This window comes from Quercus lobata, chromosome 7 (genome assembly GCF_001633185.2).
Source record: "Quercus lobata isolate SW786 chromosome 7, ValleyOak3.0 Primary Assembly, whole genome shotgun sequence".
NCBI lineage: Eukaryota > Viridiplantae > Streptophyta > Magnoliopsida > Fagales > Fagaceae > Quercus > Quercus lobata.
The window spans coordinates 4,861,023-4,883,477 of record NC_044910.1 but is presented as its reverse complement, the minus strand read 5'-3'; the positions used below and the strand labels follow the sequence as shown (position 1 = coordinate 4,883,477).

Below are 22,455 nucleotides of genomic sequence, written 5' to 3'. Positions count from 1 at the left end.
ACCTAAATTGGTCCCACCATACAAAAATTGTAAAAAATCTATTTGGCAAAATCGCATTGGCCTTTGATAAGATAAATCTTTTTTTTTTGGTTCACATCAGTGGATTAGGTACTCTTCAGTTTTCTCTTTGCAGAAAGTCAATATTAGTTCACATGCATGAGGCCCACACGATTTTGAGTTTTAACTAGTTAATCATGGATAGGGATGGCAATTTTTTCCCGCCCCGTTTAATCCGCCCCTCCCTGCTTCACCCTGTGCAGGTTTTTCCCGCCCCGCAAAAGTGGTGGGGTGGGGATAGGATAAGATTTTAGCCCCACATCACGGGACGGGGGAGGGATGGATTTAGACCTTTTTAGACCCATCAGCCCTGCCCCTTCCCGTCCCTACCCCGTCCTGCATTGCTAAAGGTTATAATTGTAAATTTTTTATACTCTAAAACCCTACTAAATATATCAATATTAGCTTATTTTATTTTACCTAATGTGGTTCTTTACTTTTATTTTGTTATGTATTATACTATGAGTTTTTATTTTTATTTTTTATGATTGTCTTGTTAAACACTTGGATACATTATTCAATTTCTTCTAAAAATTGATTTGATTTGATGGGATAGATTTAGTTGTAATTTCAAGTTTATTTTGATCAATGAAATAAGTTTCATTGAAAAAAATTGTACTGTAGGGAAAATTAACAAAAAGTAGAGTTTTACGGGGTGGGGGGGGCTTCGCGAGGCCCTAAGGGGCAGGGATGGGGTGAGAAAGTTTTTCCCGTCATGCGGAGAAGGGTGGGGTAAGACAAAACCATACAGGACGGAGACGAAGACCCAATACTTCGACGTCACCCCGCCCCATTGCCATCCCTAATCATAGACTTATAGGTTTCCCAAAAAAAAAAAAAAAAAAAAAAAAGTTTCGAAAGACAGACAACTATCAATTTTATTGAGTAATTTTTAGTATAAAATATTTATAAATTGATGTAATAATAATTGTGACCGGTCTCATTTTAATAATATAATATTTTTTTTATTATTAGACTTTTGTATTTAAAATTTGATATATTAGTTTGTAAAGTTTATATTATAAAATTGGTGGAACTCTTAACTTTATTCTTTGTTCGATTACTTTACCACATCAACTTTAACCGAAGGTTTTTTGAGTTTTTAATTGGTAAGTAAAAGTAATATGATATACGCTTACGTTTTAATTGGACGCACTCCTTAAACAATGCAATTTTGGATAATAATAAAATTTTACAAGAGTGACACATTCTTTGTTCTTTTTTTAAAGAAAGATTAATTATTGTACAATTTTTTTACTAATATATTGATTTAATAATTTATACTCAAATTCTATATGTACTAATATTATGAGTGGTTAACTTGTAGGTCAAACTCACTCATTCAACTCGACTCAACCAACCAAAAACAGAGTGATGGGGAGGGAGGTTCGAGAAAGAATGGAGGATTCTGTAGTATGTAAAAGGACAGTGGTCTAACATGAAAACGGTAAAAAAAAAAAAAAAAAAAAAAAATTCCAATGTTAAAGAAAAGTTTAGCAACATGAGCTTGTCTCAATGAGGACCTCGACAAAGATGATGAATCATGGCCATGGAAGACCAAATTGAGCTTTCATCTGCCTTGATGACGACAATGCTTGGCTCCTTGGCTTAGGCATGCATCTATAGCTATTTTTAAATACTAAAAAATATATTTAAAAAAGATTTTTCAAAAATATAAGAAAAACATAGTAAAATTTAGTTGAAATCCTGATTTTTTGTCTCCTTTGTACACATTTCCATTTCATTTCTCTCTCTTTTTAATAAGCTCAACCCCAAAACATAAAGCGGATCTCTCAGAAGAAAAAAAAAAGCCCAAAGCAAAGGACCAAAGGTCCACCAAATCTAATCGCACATTCGCACACACTGCGTAGCGTAACTATCAAGCGAGCCACTGTGAGCGAAAGAGAGAGAAGGAGCGAGCACCGAACGGTTTTCACAGAAAAAAGAAAAGAAGAAATCAGCAGAAGAGCATTGAGAGATTCAGAAATCAAAATCACATTTGCGAGCAGATTGGACCGGATCGGAATGTCAAGCACAGGAGCATATCCGGGCACGTGGGCCCACGCCCTCGTAAAGGTGTCCCCCTACACCTTCTCCGCCATCGGTATCGCCATCGCCATCGGCGTCTCCGTCCTCGGCGCTGCCTGGTCTCTCTCAATTCTCTACTCTCTAATATCTTTCTTTTTTTTTTTTTTTAATGAAAATTTGTGAAAATCCTAATGTTGTAATTATGTGGTTGTTGGTGATAGGGGTATTTACATAACCGGAAGCAGTTTGATCGGCGCTGCGATCAAAGCTCCCCGTATTACTTCCAAAAATCTTATTAGGTATTCATTCTATCATTTCTTCATGTTTTAGTCGAAACAAACAAAATCAGTCTTATTTCTTGATATGAATTTTAAATCTAATTAGCCATTGATTGATTCAACTTCACGGTTTGTTGGTTTACGTATCTTTTGAGTTTCAGTTAAATTTGAATTGAACTTGATAACAAACTCACACTTGCTTGGTGTTTTCTATAATTGAAATGCTGCAATAAGCCCTATGATCAATTCAGTAAGCTTTTTCGTTCTCGTTTTATATAATTATTATTAAGAGATCCTTCCCTTCCCTTCCCTATGTTACATCGCTCTGTCAGTAGGTTTTAGTATATAATAGTATAATACATAACTATGCAGTTGATAAACTATGCACTGCACAAGTCACTGAAGAAGTTGTGATTATCACATAGAAAATATGATATGATTTTCCTCAAGTCTTTTAAAGTTCAGGATACAATATGACATGAATACTTTAATTAATTTATATATATAATTCAATATCTTTAAGTGCATATTATGTAAATTTTATTTTTAATAGATAACTAAGAAATGTTAGGAAGCCTAAAATGCATGTGCGTTTGAGAGTGAGGGAGAGAAAAATAAAATTAAAGAAGTATGCCACTGTGTCCATGAGTATCCGGATTGGATACAGATACGACTTCTACTGTGTAGTATATACATGCTTCCTAGACTACAATGGTGGAATTGAAATCTGTAAGTAAATGTGCATTGCATTTGTGTATTATGCAGAACATGAACTCACTCCTTAGCCTAGTATTCAGTGGTTTGGTGACGTAGGACAAATTGTGGAAACCTATCTAGCTTGCTTGTGGTGGGTTTAGAGTTATGAAAAATTGTGGACTTGGGATTCGTGGTTTAAGAAGAAGGGGTTTGGGCGATAAGATGCGAAAAAAGGACAATATACTATTTCTTGAAACAAACAAGTTGTTAGAAAATAATGGTTACAGTTTTGTTTAGAAATCAAAGGTTGGTTTGATGATTATTTGATAGAAATAGTATGTGGGGTCTTAGAGTTCTAATAGGTAACAGGAAGGCTAGATTGGAAGTTTTAACGAAGAGGGAAAACAGAGAAATTAGTGGTTTCAGGTGCTGTTTGAGCTAGATATCATTGTTGTATTTAGGGGAATCATATTTTGTGGAGATAGGTGTTTGTTTCACTAAATTCCTTATTCTGTGAATTTACTTTCCCAATTCAGCATCCTCATTAATAGGATTAACTTAAAAATCGACAAAACCTCATGGGAAACAGGAGGAAAGGTTAAAGATGATATGGAAGATTACTTAAGAAAGAGGAACATGTGTAAGAATAGTTAGGAGTCACTGGATCGCCTGCTCCTGCACTGTTCTTATGCATATAATTTATGGACATTTGTGTTTAGCTTGTTTGGTGTTTCATGGGTGATGCCTAAGCAAGTGGTGAACTTGCCAGCTTGTTGGAATAGGGCTGTTTGTCGGTGTCAAATAGCAGTTGTTTGGGGGGTGATTCTGTTGTGTCTCATGGGGACTATTTGGAGAGAATAGAACCATCCTTGAGTTGAAACAATTCTTTTTACTTTCTTTGTTTGATTGGATTATTCTTTCACTTTTGGATTTTTTAGATTTGTGTACTTTTGCTTAGTTTTTTGTATTCCCTCAATACACAACTTGTGTACCCATGGGAGCATTTTGTACTTTTTCTATTTTCTTTTAATAAAGTTCTCTTTACCTATAAACAACAAATAAAGCCTTAGTCCCAAAATTTTGGGGTCGGCTATGGATTCTCAATAGGATAGTATCCTCCGTTCTACTCTATCTATAGTCATACTCTCTGTTACTCCCTTAATTGTCATATCATTTTTTTTTTTTTTTTTTTACTTCTACTAATGTGATTTTTGGTCTTCCTGTCCTTTTTTCCATTCCTCCAACTTTGATCAACTTGTTCTTTCTCATTGTTGCCTAAGTCGACTCTCCCTCATCTTTTCATCAATAGGGGCTACCCTTATCTTTAAGAAAATTTCTTCATTTCGAACTCTATCTTTCTATGTATTTCCACTTATCTATTTTAACACTCATTTCAACCATACTCATTTTATGGATATGCTACTTCTTAGATACCCAACATTCGTTATCATAGAGCATAGCTGGTCATATAGTAGTCTTATAAAATTTTTCCTATAACTTAATAGATATTCTAGTATTCTATGATTGCACAACACTCTTGATGCGCTTCTCCACATCATCCACCCTACTCTTATCCTATGATTCACGTCCTCTTCAATCTCTCCATCTTTATGAATTATTGATCTAAGATATTGAAAGTTTTCACTTTAGTATCCCTTGACCATCAAGTCTTACCACCCCTTCGTTTGTGTTTCTTTTTTTACTAAATTTACATTCCATGTACTCTGTTCTGGTCCTACTTAATTGAAAGCCTTTTGATTCTAGAGCATCTGGTCAAATTTTTCTAACTTGGCATTAAGCAAATCAATCAAGACGATTTCGTAAAAATTATGATGAGAATGATGTTATCTCTCTCTTGGATAGTTCCAGTGATCAGATGCTTGCTTCTTTTAGTGGAACACTTTTTGATTGGTCTCGGGCGTGGGGACTCACGTCTAGTGATTCCCTCCCTTCTTTTCTTTGCTCCTTTTCTCTTTTGTAATTTTTCTATTGTTTGGTTTTCATTTTTATTTTTCTCTGTTTTCCTTTTCTTGTATTTTCTAGGTTTGCTCTATGTTCTTCATGCATAGAGTAGCCTTTCGTATATATATCATTTTTACTTATCAAAAAAAAGAATATGGGTCGCTTGAGGTGTATTTGCTTATAATTTTGGGTTTTGGGGGTGTTTTTGGGGGTGGGGGTGTTTACTTGCCATGATGATTTTTAAGCCTAGGAGGTAGATTGTCTCATATCCTTCAAAATAATCTTTATACATCTAGGTGTAGTAGTAGATCTATTATTTGGAAGGAGGAATTGGTTAGCACTCGTCTGATATATGGAATTTGTCACCGTTGTGTTTGATGTGAAGCATTTTAAGAGAGTGTTATAATCACACATTTGAGGATGAGGAGGGTTTGGGGAATCAGCTTCTTGCTTCATTTATGGACTCTTTGTTTGATTGGTCTTGGGCTTGGGGACTCACATCTAGTGGCTCCCTTCCAATAACATTTTTTTAGTTGTTTTGTTCTTCTTTGTACTTCTTGGCTGCCTTGTGATCTTTTCTCATGAAGTAGTCTTGTTTTAGTAGATCTTTTCTTACTTATCAAAAAAAAAAAAAAAATTATTACCCAAAAAAGAAGAAATAGCATTGTTTCGACATCAAACTTGAAATTGTGAAAAAGTAGTTGGAGCACTAATATTTCTAGCGTTTGGTTTTAATTTAGAGATATAGCATTCTTTCAAACTATGATAGAAAACAATTCTCACTTACATTGTCTTCAAGCATATACAATGTACAAGCTACTATATATTATATAGACTTCTTTGGCTCATCATGAGTTGGATTTGATGAATGCCTTAAATATTTTTTTGTACAAGCAAGCTTGGAGATATATATATATATATATATATATATATATATAAAATAACTAATAGTCGAAACGTTTGACTTTTTGTTGACCACGTCTCATTGCCCCACGTGGCTATATAAATTTATGCCACATTTACCTTTTAAAAAAAAAGGAAAAATTGTGCCTTTTCGCTAAAGCCATTAAAGTAACCATGTACAACGTTTGGTTTTTGGGTAATTAACCATGCATCTATGGCTTTCAAAAAATCACTGACAATCCCAAGGCCAGTTGACTATCCTAACAACAGACACAAAGTTTTGTCCAGTGGGCAGTTACAAATTTTGCCCATTACATATTCCTTTCTTCTCTCAGTCTCTGTATTTTATCCCCCTCTCCCACGCTCTGTACTTTCTTGCAACACAATTTTTTCCCTATTTGCAAGCAAAGCCTCAAAGCAAAACATTCATAAGGCACTTTGAGAAGAAATAGAGAGCCAGAGAGAGAAGTCTGAGGGCTGCCAACATTGTCAAGCCAACACCCACCTTCAGTCAGCATCCCACCACCGTAATACTGCCATCACCACAACGGTAAATGTATTTTCTTACGCACAAAAAAATTGATATGGACTGCGTAGTTTTGATTAAGGTTTAAAATTTGGAATTGGTTTGAGGGAGTTAGAAAGAAGAGAAAAAGAATGGTATGATTGGAGGACTCTGAAACATGTTGCATGTGATGTGTTTGAGGAAATTTCTCTTAGACAGGTGATACATAATCCTTTGATTCAATCTTTTCTAGTCCCTATCTTGACATAAATTTTGGCCTTTTGTTGGATTCACAAAATCCAATTGATCACAAGTGTTTAATTTTTGTGTGTAAGGTTTTAGTTGTAATTGATTTCTTGGCTTAGTTGGTTTGCACAGAAGTTTTTCTGCTTTTGGGAAATTCTTAGATTCCAACATAATCAAACAAGGCAATATGTGGCACTGGTATGAAAACCATGAATATTGGCACACCTTTGGGGTTTGTAAGTTGGAAAATAGGATTACAAACCATGTGCATGTTACAGTAGTTTTTAGCAGCCCCTAAAAAGAAGAGATAGGTTATTCTTATTCTTGATTTAATTTGTGTAAACTACATATCTAGCTGACTGTTTTTGCAGCAGAATGCAATTTTGGGTGTTGGCCCATTTCTTGAAGACAAGGTTGTCTTGATCTAACTCATTGTAAAGGTCAGAACCTTAAGTTCATGAATTACATTTAATAAGTTGCCAAAAACAAAATTTATTTTTAACATTGTCCTGGAACTGACTCATTCATGACCGATTATAATTTAAAATGCAGTTTCCTTCATACTGATGATCCATTATCAATCACATGACCATATATAAATGGCTGTGGAACTTGATGAATTGATAATGAATGTGTCTTTCTAATTATTTTTACAATAAGCTTTTGATACCATTTTTAGATATTTTGTTGTGTAATGATTGGACTAATTGTTATACTAATAGTTGGTACATGTTAACAATTAACTGATTAGCTTTCTATAACATGTGAGAGTTGGTAATGGTATTATTAGAAGGGAAACAATTTTAAAAGGTAGAACATATAAAGTATGATTGACAGATTTGCTTGAAAACATTAATTCTTTGTAGTTGTAGTTCTTTTATTGACAAGCTTTGGTTTCAAATTAAAAATTCAGTTTTGAATAGATTAAGGCAAAGAGGAAGATGTCGTTTTTAATAGTAGGTCATTTACCTTGAATTCTAGACAATTGTTAAAAACACATACCTTTCTAAATTAGAAAAACCTGGAACTTACATTCAACAAAAAAGAAATTGCAAAACTTCTCAAATTTTATTTTCATTGGGGTGAATAAGGTGAATTAGATTTGGTTACATGTATTTGGAAGTTTACTAAAAATATGCTAAATGATTTAATTCTTATATCATTTTCATTCATTCTTGCATAACATTTTTCTTTCTTATTTATTTATTGGTGACTTTAGGGGTCCAAAATTGAGGTAGATTTCATGTATAGGTTCTAGTTTTGATATAAGGCTCACAAGGTATGCTTACTGCATACAAAGGTTTTTGAGTTTTCAATTCATTTTATGACATGAGAAAATCAGATCTGTATTCTTGATTGGGCAGTGAAGACCCTTTCTGCATTTGATGTTAAAAAGATTGCATCTTAATTTATTGAAAGCCATGACGTTTTTGTTTATGTGCACAAATACTAAATTTACCGTCTCATAACAATATGATAGTGTTCGCTTCTTAGCTTTTTATGTTTTTGCTTAACAAATTCAATAGTTTGAGAAGTGAAAGTTTCTTCATATGACATATGTCCTAATTGTTCTAGTTCATCAAACAGTTCTTGGCTTTCTCAAAAGTGGGTTTGTATTTTCAGTTTTGTGGTTTTTGTCATTTTTTTTTTAATACAACATTTTTTATTTAGTGTTTTTATAATTGCGTGGGTTTGAACATGAGAAATAAGATTATTGTAATTGTATATTATTTAAATATGTATCATAATATAATATATCTTTTGCAAGATAGTGAGTGATTTCGTTTTGTTCATCAAGATTTTATTTATTTTTGTACGTTTAATAGTTTTGAAAGGCTCAAAGTTTTAATATTTTAGTAAAAAATTTGTATATGTCAAGCCATTAGAGCAACTGATTAGTACCAAACTATTCATAGTTTGTTCCTATGTTCCATGAAGCTAAAGAATGATATTACTGTTAACCAAAGTGAGAATTTTTATTCCTCTCTTTATTTGTTTGCATTGATTGAAAATTTCTGGAATTTTTAGCATAAAATTTTTTGGAACACATTGGAATTTCAATCTCTATCTCTCTTCTTCTAATTTTTAGATTCTCCTTCCTGGCCTCAATATTAGACCGTTCTTTTTCAATAATTGGGTGAGATTACCTGCAAATCTGAATTAGGTTTATAATTTTTCCTATTTTTTTCCTTCTTAAAAATTCTTTTCCCTCAAGTTGATTTTTGAGGCAATTTTATATTTGACTTTATAGACTAAGGAGTTTATCATTAGGTTTTAAGCCTCTGTGTTTTTATTTTATTTATTACTGGGATTTGTTAGTTTTGAAAGGATAATTGTAATGTTTTGTTTGATGGGGTTGCAAAAATATTTTAGTGCTCCTATAAGGCCTGCATTTTTGTTCTTCATAAAGAAGTTTATGACTGCACGTGTAGTTCTTTTTCAGTTGCAGTTACATTGAGGTTTATTCAATCTATTCTCTTCTATTAATGTTTCCTGAATGTGGGTTGAAAATTGGATTCTTATTGTTTTGCTTACAGGGATTTGACATTTTATTATCTAGGTTATCTGGAACTGTAGATTCTCTGTATCTGTGTAAAACTCTTAATACGTTACACTAATCCTACTACTTGAACAATTCAGAAACTGCAAGACTAGAATAGCTAGGTATTTACCAGTCTTCTCTTTTATTCTATACGGTTTCTTGCATATTTATTGTTAATATGTTTCTATAAAGAATCTGAAATTGGAATCTGCTTGCATATTTATTGGTTTTGATATAGGAATTTTTTTTTTTTTTTTTTAAGTTGAGGCTGTCTTTCTTTTCATTTGCGGTTGAGATTTTCTACTTCACTCTCCTTACAATTTTGACTTAACAATTGAAGTTTTTCATTGAATTTGATTCTTCTGCTTCACTCCATCTTAGAATTTTGATTATCCTATTGAAGTTGTTAATCGAATTTTGGCTGGTACAAATTTGCATGGATTTAGTATGAAAATTTTAAAGTTGAGATTATCAATGTTTACTTCTTTATGATGTTTTGTATTTTCTGTATTTTTGAATTTTTTTTTAGGTTCCTTCTCAGGTGATTTTTCTAAATTAAATTCTAAATTTCCAATAAATCTCTACCAATTCTGACTTTCTAATGATATCATTCAATTTACCACCTAAGCAAGAGAATGGGTGATGTTGTCCCTTTTATACATCAATCTGTTTAGTCCATAACTTATAGAGTCCCAAAGTTCTCCAAATGGAAAACTGTTGTTTAGAGGGAGTTTTCAAAATATAAAGAACCAATCATGAGAGCAGTGCTGCATTGGCTGCAATTTAGGAATGCTGTGTGATATACTGGACTGAACAGAATTGAACTACTGGTGTGGTTATCAGAGAACTGAGTCTCTATGGTGAGCAGCACCCATTTTGCCACGAGAGTATAATCAAAGGCATGTATGTCTCTGGATGCGTGTGCACCTGTGTGTGGCAAGGGCATGTTGTAAAACACTGGTCAGTCTCAGTCCCTAGCAAAACTCATTTCTATTGTGTATGATACTTGGTTTGGGTTGACACTGTTTAGATACCATAAATATGTAAATGATGGTTCTAGTAAATGACCGTCCCGTGCTCAAATCCTAATAGAGCACAAAATTCATGCACGTTTGATATTTTAACCATAACTGGCCAGCTCTCACAAACCATGATAGTCCCTATTGACTGACGGTGGCAGTTCTGTATCTCTTCTCTTGAGCATCTTACACATGTTTTATGGAGACATATTGTAAACTTCAAGCTTAATGAGTCTCTCTCTCTCTCTCTCTCTCTCTCTGTTAGATGAATAGATTTCATTACACAACAAATACTTAAAACACCTAATAAACAGTACTAAGTTCAATTTTTTCCCTTAAAAAAAATCAACTTTTTTCCTTTCGTATTGACTGAGATGTTGCCTCTTGACTGTTTCTAAAATCATTCTTATCTATATTATTTTCCTTTGTTAGATGAATAAATTTCATTGCACAACATATACCTAATAATAGTAACAAAACTCTTCCACACAAAAAAAAAAAAAAAAAAAAAAAAAAAAGAAAGAAAGAAAAAAAGAGTAAAGAACTAACCATTGAAAATATCAGTATGAATACCCGGCTACTGCATTATCTGAAAAAAGAAAAAAGACTGTTCAGTGCAATGTGCAACTCCTAGGCCTAGTATTCTTTTAGAACTCAGACCATATGAAGAAGTTGTTTACTTAATATTTGAAAACCCATTTAAGTAGGTTGGCAATTATTGTTTCTGCAAGGCTAACAGTAAGTTAAGATTGATGGTGTTCTTGGAAGTTCAGAAAAGAAATCTGATTCTTTACTGAAATAAAGTTTCATTAATTTTTAAAACCAAAATAAAAATTTTTAGGCGTTCAAGTGATAATAGCATTTTTGTGGTACCTTATATTAGATTAAACCCCACACTTCCCTCCCTCATTATCTACCTACCTTAAAAAAAAGGAAAAAAAAAAAAGAAAAAGAAAAAAAAAAAGCAAATGAGCTTAAATATTTTTGTGGTTAATATATTATTTATTTTGTATATATATATATGTATTTATGTACGTATGTGTATGAATCTCAGCGCTTGAGAAAACAAAAAGTTTAGGAATTTTCATCTTGGGTAGACTATCAATTGAAGTTTTTGATTAAGATGATGAGCAATTGAAGTGGAAAGTGAATGTTCCAAATGGACGTACCAAAACATCTGAGGAGAATCCATCAAGAAAAATATATCAACATATTGCAATGTACTACACATGAATAAAGATGTTAGAATGCTTCAATTTGTCTCCCTAGCAAAAGGTGTGATTCACTTTGGAAATTTGATTTTATGCTTTTAATTATTTGTTTTATGAGTTACTACACAAGGCGAAATGTACTATCTACTTCTATCTTTTAATCTATAGACATTTCATATGTTCAATTTATAAAAATTTTGCACAATTGTTAGCAGCCAACTTTGTAATGGTTTCTAAAAAAAAAAAACACTTTATAACAACTAAAACTACTTTACAACAGCTAAAACTACATCATACGTAGAAATGCTTTGGATATGAAATTTTTTATGGTGGCATTTATTGTTGCTAAGAACATGTTCTACTTGAACTTACATGTTTCATATCAAAAGCAACTCAAAGAGATAAACTCATGCATCGCACGGGTTAGCAACTAGTATATTTTAATGGATGAAGTTGCTCAACCCAATTTGTGGTTTTATTTTATAAATGGGTAATTGGGTTTCTGTTTTCAAGTATCATATATTATGCTCCAATCATCCTCACAATGTTAAAATTCAAGGCAAGTTCAAGCTTTAGAGAATTTGATTTAAAAGCACACAATACCATATGGTTGCAAATTATATAATGTCTGGATATGGAAATTGCAATTTTTTACCTTCAATGATACCTTGAATTGAATCTTTTTTTAGCCCATTCAATGGACCACCAAAGCACTTCTTCTAGCTGAACTTCTCATGCACAACTACTTATTATTTTGTGGTATAAACCTATGATACCTCTTTATGTGATGATGGCTCCGGTTCTTTTGTTATATCAGTGTTATCTTTTGTGAAGCTGTTGCTATTTATGGTGTCATTGTGGCAATTATTCTACAAACAAAGCTAGAGAGTGTTCCACAATCACAGATCTATGAACCCGAGTCTCTTAGAGCAGGATATGCAATCTTCGCGTCTGGGATTATCGTGGGCTTTGCAAACTTTGTCTGCGGGTCAAATCTCCTCTCTTTTACTCTTACATACTACATTGGAATTCTCCTAATCAAAACTCAGAAATATTTTCTTTCCTTGCTCTTACAATCCTTCTGATTCTTCTTTTGACAACAGGTTGTGTGTTGGAATCATTGGAAGCAGCTGTGCTTTATCTGATGCTCAAAACTCCACTCTTTTTGTGAAGATTCTTGTGATCGAAATCTTTGGTAGTGCACTTGGGTTGTTTGGAGTGATTGTGGGAATTATTATGTCAGCTCAAGCCACATGGCCGGCAAAAGCGTAATTTGCTGTTCTCATTGGAACACTATGAAGCAGTTATGACGGAGTGCAGTGTATTATGTATCGTAAATGGACTTTGTATCTTGTTCTTTCAGCCGTTATTAATATGCATCATAAAAGTTGGTGTGGAGATAGAGATTATTCAATCTTAGGTTGCATTTTTGTTGATGGAAATGAATTTGTTTGCATGTTAAGGCTGGTATGGAGATTCATTTGCCTCATTGTAATGTTGGGCTGCATTCCAGCGGAAATAGAAGAAATTTTAGGAATATGTATCATTCTGTAGACTTTTTTTTTATACAAAGTGGTGTCCAACTTTAGTATTTCACTTTGTATGTAGCATAGACAAATAAGATTACACCACATGGCTTGAGAGTAAAAAGAGTATTTTTTTTTTTGGTTAAATGGGAGAAAAGGAAGAAGATTTGAACAAAAATAACCAAAAGATTCAAGGCTCCAAATGGAACTGCAAAAAGAAGAAGGCTCCAAATAGGACCTCTAGTTTTATGTTGTTGTTGTTGTTGATTTTTTTTTTTTTTTTTCTTTTTTGAGAAGGCAGTTTTATGTAGTTATTTATAGGCAAAACTTAGGTACAGTACTTAGGTATTGTTTCTTAGATTTTCCTTTTAAGATTTAGCTATGTGATTATTTAATTAAAAAATACATTTCCATTCTATGAGAAAAAATTCACATGATAGAATTTTAAAAGGGAAACTTAAGAAATAGCACCTAAGGTACTGTACTTAAGCTTTATCCGTTATTTATTAATTTTGATTCATAGACAATACCTGCATCCAATTAGGTTGATACAATAATGCCAACATTGAGTTTAATAAAAAAAATCATTTGTGTAAATAATCATTTTCAACGGCCTCCTAATTTTACTATTGAATAGTTGAAGAGTACAACATTTTTTTTTTTTTTTGGATACTAGTACAACATTTATTTTAATCTATATGATATATATTATTTTTTACGAGGACAGTATAATATATATATTAAAATAAAATAAAATTATTGAGTAAGTATCGAAGATGGCGGCACTTGGATCCCACGATTTGGTTTTAAACTTTATAATATATGATTATGATAACAAGTTATGATTAAGAATGTGTGTCTTTTGCAAGGCAGGATAAAGTGGCATCATTCTCATTACCCAAATTTTAATCAGAACGACCAACAAGCCATGTGAAAATACGCGCATAATCGGGTATTGATTACCTAAACTGGTCCCACCATTCAAAGAGTTACAAATCTACTTGGCAAAATCATATTGGCCTTTGATAAAAATCTTTTTTTTTTTTTTGGTTCACATCAGTGGATTAGGTACTCTTCAGTCTTCTCTTTGCAGAAAGTCAATATTCGTTCACATGCGTGAGGCCCACACGATTTTGAGTTTTTAACTATTTAATCATGGACTTAGGTTTCCCCCAAAAAAAAAAAAAAAAGTTTCCAAAGACAGACACCTATGACTTTTATGGAGTCATTTTTAGTATAAAATATTTATAAATTGATGTAATAATAATTGTGATTGATTTTCTCATAAAAAAAATTGTGATTGATTTTATTTTAATAGTATAATAAATATTTATAAAAAATAATGTAATAATAATAATTATTATTAGTTTTTGTATTTAAAAATTGATATATTACTTTGTAAAGTTTATATTATAAAAGAGTCATGCTAATAGGTGTCCTTAAGGTAATGGTTAACAATCAATTTTAGAAAAGTTTTGATATTACTTTTATAGGAAATGGAAAAAACTATCAAAATATTAATTTTTTTTTCCTTATCCCATTATAACTTTCTTTAAATAGATTATTAATTATTACCCTAAGAGCATCCGTTAACATTTTCTATTATAAAATTGGTGGTACTCTTAACATTATTCTTTGTTCGATTACCTGACCATGTCAACCTTGACCGAAGGTTTTTTGAGTTTTTGGTTTTAAGTTTTTAATTGGTGAGTAAAAGAAAAATGATATACACCTAGGTTTAATTGGATGCATCCCTCAAACAGTGCAATTTTTGATAATAATAAAATTTTACAAGAGTGACACATTACTCTTAACATTATTCTTTGTTCGATTACCTTGCCACGTCAACCTTGATTGAAGGTTTTTTGAGTTTTTGGTTTTAAGTTTATAATTGGTAAGTAAAAGAAAAATGATGTACACTTAGATTTTAATTGGACGCATCCCTCAATCAACGCAATTTTGGATAATAATAAAATTTTACAAGGGTGACACATTCCTTAGTCTCTTTTTAAAGAAAGATTAATTATTGTAAATTTTTTTACTAATATAATGACTTGATAATTTGTACTCAAATTCTATATGTATTAATATTATGAGTGGTTAACAAACTTGTAGGTCAAATCCACTCATTCGATCCGACTCAACCAACCAAAAACAAAGTAATGGGGAAGGACGGTGGAGAAAGAATGGAGGATTCTGTAGTATGTAAAAGGACAGTGGTCTAACATGAAAAGGGTAAAAAAAAAAAAAAAAAAAGATTTTCCAATGTTAAAGAAAAGTTTAGCAACATGACCTTGTCTCAATGAGGACCTCGACAAAGATGATGACTCATGACCATGAAAGACCAAATTGAGCTTTCATCTGCCTTGATGAGGACAATGCATGGCTCCTTAATTGGTTTAGAGTCTTAGACATGTATTTATGGCTATTTTTAAATATTAAAAGATATATTTTTATAAACACTTGATAGTTTTTGCTTTTTGATAAGAGTGAAAAATTGAATATTTAAAAGGAAGTTTGTATAAAATTGTATATATTTTTTGTGGGGTGTTGGGTTTTAATATTTATCATACCTAACGATCCACTTAAAAGTGGGGAGCAAACAGAAATCATTCGATTTTTTGGATGGCATTGGGTGGAATGTCCACCACCCAAATAGATAGTGTGGGGACCGGCCTAGAATAATAAGTTGGCTGGGCCCTAGGCCCATCCGAGGACCAGTTCTTCCTAGGAGACGTCGTGGCCCAGACAATCCTTATTTAGGCCCACTGGGGCAAAGAGAATATGTCCGAGGAGTAATTCCTCCTCGGACACTGTAAAATCCAGATCAAAGGTGCGTCCAAGCCACTGTAGTCCATCCCCCAAATATGTAAAAATGAAGGAAACCCAAAATATCTCAGCAAAGGCTGCCACCACCACATTAAATGCATCACAACTACTCTCCTGGTCGCATTAATGAAGAGAAGACCCCTGAATAATGCTACCTTGGCCACTGCAACTCACAAAGAATTGATAAGGGTGTCTGATGGGACAGATGCTCAAGTAGGGATTTGGATGATCAACAAGTGTAAAGCCCAGATGATAGGAGAGGGCCTATATAATATGTAAAAGTCCCCCAAGAGAGAGGGACAAAAAAAAAAAGGAGAGGAGGAACACAGAAGAGAAATTTTACTGTATTAATATATGCCTTGGAATGAAGTTTCGAACCTGTATTTTTCGTTCATCTTTTTCGTTCATCTTTCTGTATTTTCTTAACCCATGCAACAAACCGTTTAAGCTAACTGAAACCAAGTTTTTTAGCCCATACTCTACAAAAAATTCATTGTGTGGGATTTTTTGGACCAAGACTTGACCAATAAGGATTGAGCCACTAAAATCGTGTCCCTACAATTGGCGCCGTCTGTGGGAATAACCAAAGTGTCAGTAAGCACAACGGTTGAGTATGGAAGGACTACGTCCACACCAGGAGAATCCTCACCAGGCTAACCCTCAACAGACAGAACCTATTGAGTCTCAGCGGCAAAATGATCCTGCCAACCCAGGCAACAGAAGGAATCATGAGGGGAGCGTATATACTACCCAGACAAGCCAAAGTCATACCCAAATAGGTAGTCACGTATCCTAAAGACGAAACAATCATCAGGCCATGCAGCGAGAGATAGATGACCTGAAAAGAAAGTTGCGATGTGAGCAGCGAAAGCGATCTCCCTCCAGCTCAGACGCATCCTCTAACGAGGAGGACGTGAGTTATCGACAGAGGTCGAGAACACCCCCAAGTGAGACCTTTTCTTACGAGAAGAAGTCTCACCCTGTGCGAAGGTATGAGAGCCCGTCCAGTAAGGGTTTGGGAAATAACGCTATGAACAAGGCATTAGATCAGATCTCCAGATCACCTTTCGCGCATAGAATCGAAGGGGCTAAGTTACCTTGACGCTTTAATCAACCAACGTTTGCCATCTACAACGGCCGAGCGGACCCGGTGGAGCACGTAAGCCAGTTTAACCAAAGAATGGCCATCCACTCCCAAAATGAGGCTCTGATGTGCAAAGTCTTCCCGTCGAGCTTGGGGCCAATGGCGATGAGATGGTTCAACAGCCTAGAGACAAATTCCATAGGCTTCTATAAGCAGCTCACTCAGGCTTTTTGTTCTCGCTTTATTACGAATAGCAGGGTCCCTCGACCCCTAAGTTTGTTATTGTCCTTATCCATGAGCGAAGGAGAGACCCTAAAGGTGTACTCGGATAGATATTGGGAGATGTATAACGAGCTAGATGAGAACTACGATAACGTCGCTATCAACACGTTCAAAAGCGGTCTCCCCACCGAGCATGGCTTAAGAAAATCTCTCACTGGTAAACCCGTTGCCAACGTTCATCAGTTAATGGATAGGATTGACAAGTACAAAAGGGTGGAAGAAGATCAGCTACAAGGAAAGGGAAAGGAGAAGATCGTTCCCCCCAAAGGGAATGATTTCAGGTTGGAACGATATAACCATAACCAGCCGAGGAGAGATTTTTCGAGACAGGCTAGACAAAATAACATGCAAACGGTTAATGCCGTGTTCAGAGAGCCAGTACAACAAGTTTTAGAGAAAGTCAAGAACGAATCCTTCTTCAGATGGCCGGGAAAAATGGCTGGAGACCCTTCGAAACATAACCAGAACCTGTATTGCCACTATCATCAGGACCATGGACATACCACTGAGGATTGCAGGAACCTATGGAATCACCTAGATCAGTTGGTCCGAGAAGGAAAGTTACGTCACCTTTTACACCCCTCAAGCGGTCATCCGGGCCAGGCAATGCAAGAGCCTCGAAAAGATGTATTCTTAAGACCCCCCACAGGAACGATCCATGTCATCCTCGCCGCTCCAGGAAGAACCGGGTCATTTCCTTCCAGGGTGCTGTCTGTGGCTCGGCTCTCTGCCAAGGACAGGGAAAGAGAATTTAAAAGGTCTAAAAAGGGAAACTCTTTGATATTAGGATTCTCGGACGAGGATAAGAGGGGAACTATCCAACCTCACGACGATGCCTTAGTGGTTACGCTGAGAATCAGAGGCTTCGATGTGAGAAGGGTGCTGGTAGACCCGGGTAGCGCAGTAGAGGTAATGTACCCTGATCTATACAAGGGGCTGAACCTGAGGCTGGAGGATTTGACGGCTTATGACTCTCCCCTTATCAGCTTCGAAGGGAAGACTGTTATGCCAAAAGGGCAGATTAGACTACCCATACAAACTGGGTCAGAGGTGGTGGAGGTGAACTTTATCGTGGTCGATGCCTACTCGCCCTACACAGCGATAGTAGCCAGGCCATGGATCCATGCCCTAGAAGCTGTATCTTCCACACTTCATCAAAAGGTAAAATACCCATCCAGAGGCCAAGTAGAAGAGATTCGTGGAGATCAGGCCATGGCCAGGCAGTGTATGGTGGCCGCCATCTCACGTCGGTCCAATGCCGAGTCCTCGGCCTCTGAGAACTTATAGCAACCAACCACCTCGGTAGGGCAAGTCAATGAGCCAGCCGATGAGATAAGGTGTGAAAGTTTGAAAAGTTTTATCGTTGACAATGACCCAGAGAGATTTTTCCAGGTCGGCTCTGAGTTGCCTTCTCAAGAAAAAGCGGAACTGGTCGGGTTTCTGAGAAGAAATGTCGATGTGTTTGCATGGGACGCTTACGATGCCTCGGGGGTTGACCCTAGCCTTATTTGTCACCACCTGAATGTTAACCCATCTTCCATTCCAAAGAAGCAACCACCCCGACATCCCTCAAAGGAACATGCCAGTGCTGTTAGAGACGAAGTGACAAAACTGAAAAAGGCAGGGGCTATCAAAGAAGTCTTTTACCCCAAATGGCTGGCAAATACGGTGGTAGTAAGAAAGAAAACGGGGAAGTGGCGAGTCTGCGTAGACTTCACAGACTTGAACAAGGCATGCCCGAAAGACCCGTTCCCGTTACCTCGAATAGACCAACTGGTAGATGCGACTGTAGGCCACCCTCGAATGAGCTTTCTGGATGCCTTCCAGGGCTATCATTAGATACCTCTGGCATTAGAGGATCAGGAGAAAACGGCGTTCATGACACCCGTCGGAAACTACCACTATAAGGTGATGCCTTTCGGACTAAAGAACGCAGGGTCAACGTACCAAAGGATGATGACCAGAATGTTTGAACCGTAACTAGGAAAAGTTATTGAAATCTACATAGACGATATGGTGGTGGAAAGCAAGGTGGTGTCCGAGCACGTGAAAGACCTAGAGATCATTTTTGGCATCTTAAGGGAGCACAAGTTGCGGCTCAATGCTTCCAAGTGTTCATTCGGGGTCGGATCTAGGAAATTCCTAGGTTATATGGTAACCCACAGAGGGATAGAGGTAAGCCCAGATCAAATCAAAGCGATTAATAGCCTACAGGCTCCTCAGAATCCGAAAGAAGTGCAGAAACTCACTGGCATGGTTGCGGCATTGAACAGGTTCATATCACGATCTACAGACCGATGCCGACCTTTCTACCTTTTAATGAATAAGTGGAAATGGTTTGAGTGGTCGGAGGATTGTGTCCTGGCCTTCCAGCAACTCAAAGAATACTTGTCGTGACTACCCATTATGTCTAGCCCTGAGGCAGACGAGGTACTGTTTGCATACATAGCGGTAGCCCCTCATGCTGTAAGCCTGGTACTGTTACGGGATGATAATGGAGTACATCGACCAGTGTATTACGTAAGTAAATCGTTACATGAGGTTGAAGTGCGTTACTTACCACTGGAGAAGGCAATTCTAGTAGTGGTGCACGTCACGCGAAAACTCCCCCATTACTTTCAGGCACACATGGTCATCGTTCTAATCCAGCTTCCCCTTCGATCGGTGCTTCGAAGCGCCGACTACACAGGAAGAATCGCCATGTGGAGTGCACTTTTGGGGGCCTTTGATATTAAATATATGCCTAAGTCCTCTGTCAAGGGTCAAGTCCTTGCGGACTTAGTCGCAGAATTCGCTGAACCCTCTATAGAAACAATAACCGAGAAGGAAAACATGGATGGAAAATCGGTTGGCACAATCTCAGCACTGGAGACCTTGCGCTGGAAAGTCTACGTGGATGGCGCGGCCAACCAAAGAGGATCTGGAATTGGGCTAGTTTTAATATTGCCCGAAGGTATTGCCATTGAGAAATCGCTAAGACTCAGGTTCTTGGCCACAAACAACGAGGCCGAGTACGAAACCTTACTTCAAGGAATGATGATGGTTCAAAAATTGGGCGGAAGGGCAATGGAAGCGTTCTCGGACTCCAAATTGGTCATTGGCCAAGTGATGGGTGAGTTAGAAGCTAGAGATGCTAGAATGCAAGAGTATCTCGAACGAGTCAAACGCCCGCAGTCGGACTTTGAATCCTTCAATCTGACACATGTTTCCAGAAGTAGGAACACACATGTAGATTCGCTGGCCACTCTTGCCACGTCCTCGACGCATGACCTGCCGCGAATGATCCCTGTTGAGGATCTAGTCCAAGTAAGTTCAATTAGAAGAGACCCAGCTCAGGTCCATCAGGTTAGAAAGAGTCCCAGCTGGATGGATCCTATAATAAACTTCCTCAAAGATGATACATTACCAGAGGGAAAACTAGAGGCCGAGAAGATACGAAGGAATGCTCCTCGGTTTTGGTTGTCGGAAGACCACAAGTTATACCGGCATTCTTATTCTGGGCCGTACCTATTGTGTATACACCCAGAGGGGTTCGAGTCCCTGCTTGAAGAGCTACATGAGGGAATTTGTGGGAGTCACATAGGAGGAAGATCGCTGGCGCACAGGGCACTCACCTAGGGATACTGGTGGCCCAATATGCAGAGAGAGGCCCAAGAATATACGAAGAAGTGTGATCAATGCCAGAGATTCGCCCCAAATATCCACTAACCTGGAGGAATCCTTAACCCCCTATCCAGCCCTTGGCTGTTTGCTCAATGGGGTCTTGATATTGTCGGTCCTTTCCCTAAAGCAGCAGGGAATAATCGATACATAATAGTCGGCACCGACTATTTCACCAAGTGGGTAGAAGCTGAACCTTTGGCCAACATCAAGGACGTGGATGCCAAGAAATTCATTTGGAAAAACATTATTACGCACTTCGAAACTCTTCACACCCTTATCTCGGACAACGGTCTTCAATTTGATAGTAAGAACTTCAGGGAATATTGCAACGAGTTTGGCATCACCAACCGATATTCCACTCCTGCCTACCTCCAAGGAAATGGGCAAGCTGAGGCCGTGAACAAAGTCATAGTAAGCGGTCTGAAAAAGAGATTGGATGATGCAAAGGGGAGATGGGTGGAAGAGCTCCTGCATGTTTTATGGACCTATCGAACGACGCCGCGACGGTCAACAAGCGAAACTCCCTTTTCAATGACTTATGGGGCCGAAGCTGTACTCTCAATCGAGAACAGCTTCCCCACATTGAGGTCTAGCACTTTTACCCCAGAAAACAATGATGAGTTACAGGGTAGAAGTCTAGACTTAGCTGAGGAAAAAAGGGAAAAAGCGATGATCCATATGGCCTATTATCATTAGAAACTAAAGCGGGGATATGATGCTAATGTAAAGCTGCGACCTTTAGGTCTAGGCGACCTCGTAATGAGGAAGATTCTCGACAGCGCTAAGAACCCTTCCTGGGGCAAGCTGGGACCCAACTGGGAGGGATCGTATCGCATCACATCTGTGGCCGGAATAGGTGCTCATTACCTAGAAGACTTAGATGAAAAAACTGTGCCTCGCTTGTGGAATGTAAATAATCTAAGAAGATATTATTATTAATGAAAACAGCTCTGCCTATGTTTTGTTCCATGATCATCGCATACCCATTGGTCCATTTCCATCTATCCAAGTTTTAAACAGAACCTAAGTCCTACATGGCTCCTCGGACCACAGGCTTAGGGGAAATTAATAACTTATGGCATCTATCCAAGTTTTAAACAGAACCTAAGTCCTGCATGGCTCCTCGGACCATAGGCTCAGGGGAAATTAATAACTTATGACATCTATCTAAGTTTTAAACAGAACCTAAGTCCTGCATGGCTCCTCGGACCACAGGCTTAGGGGAAATTAATAACTTATGGCATCTATCCAAGTTTTAAACAGAACCTAAGTCCTGCATGGCTCCTCGAACCACAGGCTTAGGGGAAATTAATAACTTATGGCATCTATCCAAGTTTTAAACAGAACCTAAGTCCTGCATGGCTCCTCGGACCACAGGCTTAAGGGAAATTAATAACTTATGGCATCTATACAAGTTTTAAACAGAACCTAAGTGCTGCATGGCTCCTCGGACCACAGGCTTAGGGGAAATTAATAACTTATGGCATCTATCCAAGTTTTAAATAGAACCTAAGTTGTGCATGGCTCCTCGAACCACAGGCTTAGAGGAAATTAATAACTTATGGCATCTATCCAAGTTTTAACCAGAACCTAAGCCCTGCATGGCTCCTTGGACCACAGGCTT

The 22,455-nt window shown here is 36.7% G+C and overlaps 2 protein-coding genes across 2 annotated transcripts; both read left to right on the top strand.

Moving 5' to 3' along the window:
• The first annotated feature begins 1,641 nt into the window (after positions 1–1,641).
• LOC115953860 (V-type proton ATPase subunit c''2-like) lies at positions 1,642–12,986 on the top strand. Its single transcript, XM_031071683.1, has 4 exons — positions 1,642–2,204; positions 2,307–2,384; positions 12,265–12,435; positions 12,551–12,986. Exons 1-4 carry the CDS (start codon positions 2,083–2,085, stop codon positions 12,717–12,719), a joined length of 540 nt encoding a protein of 179 aa, XP_030927543.1. The 5' UTR covers positions 1,642–2,082; the 3' UTR covers positions 12,720–12,986.
• Positions 12,987–18,080: 5,094 nt separating this feature from the next.
• On the top strand, positions 18,081–19,007 carry LOC115951425 (uncharacterized protein K02A2.6-like). Its single transcript, XM_031068638.1, has 2 exons — positions 18,081–18,329; positions 18,561–19,007. The coding sequence occupies exons 1-2, from the start codon at positions 18,081–18,083 to the stop codon at positions 19,005–19,007; spliced, it is 696 nt and encodes a 231-aa protein (XP_030924498.1).
• Positions 19,008–22,455: the final 3,448 nt, after the last annotated feature.

Coding starts and splice junctions, on each gene's coding strand:
- LOC115953860 (XM_031071683.1), top strand. CDS start 2,083: ATGTCAAGCACAGGAGCATATCCGGGCACGTGGGCCCACGCCCTCGTA. Junction 2,385..12,264: donor ACTTCCAAAAATCTTATTAG/GTATTCATTCTA, acceptor TTGTTATATCAG/TGTTATCTTTTGTGAAGCTG. Junction 12,436..12,550: donor TTTGCAAACTTTGTCTGCGG/GTCAAATCTCCT, acceptor TTTTGACAACAG/GTTGTGTGTTGGAATCATTG.
- LOC115951425 (XM_031068638.1), top strand. CDS start 18,081: ATGTACCCTGATCTATACAAGGGGCTGAACCTGAGGCTGGAGGATTTG. Junction 18,330..18,560: donor CTTCCACACTTCATCAAAAG/GTAAAATACCCA, acceptor AGATTTTTCCAG/GTCGGCTCTGAGTTGCCTTC.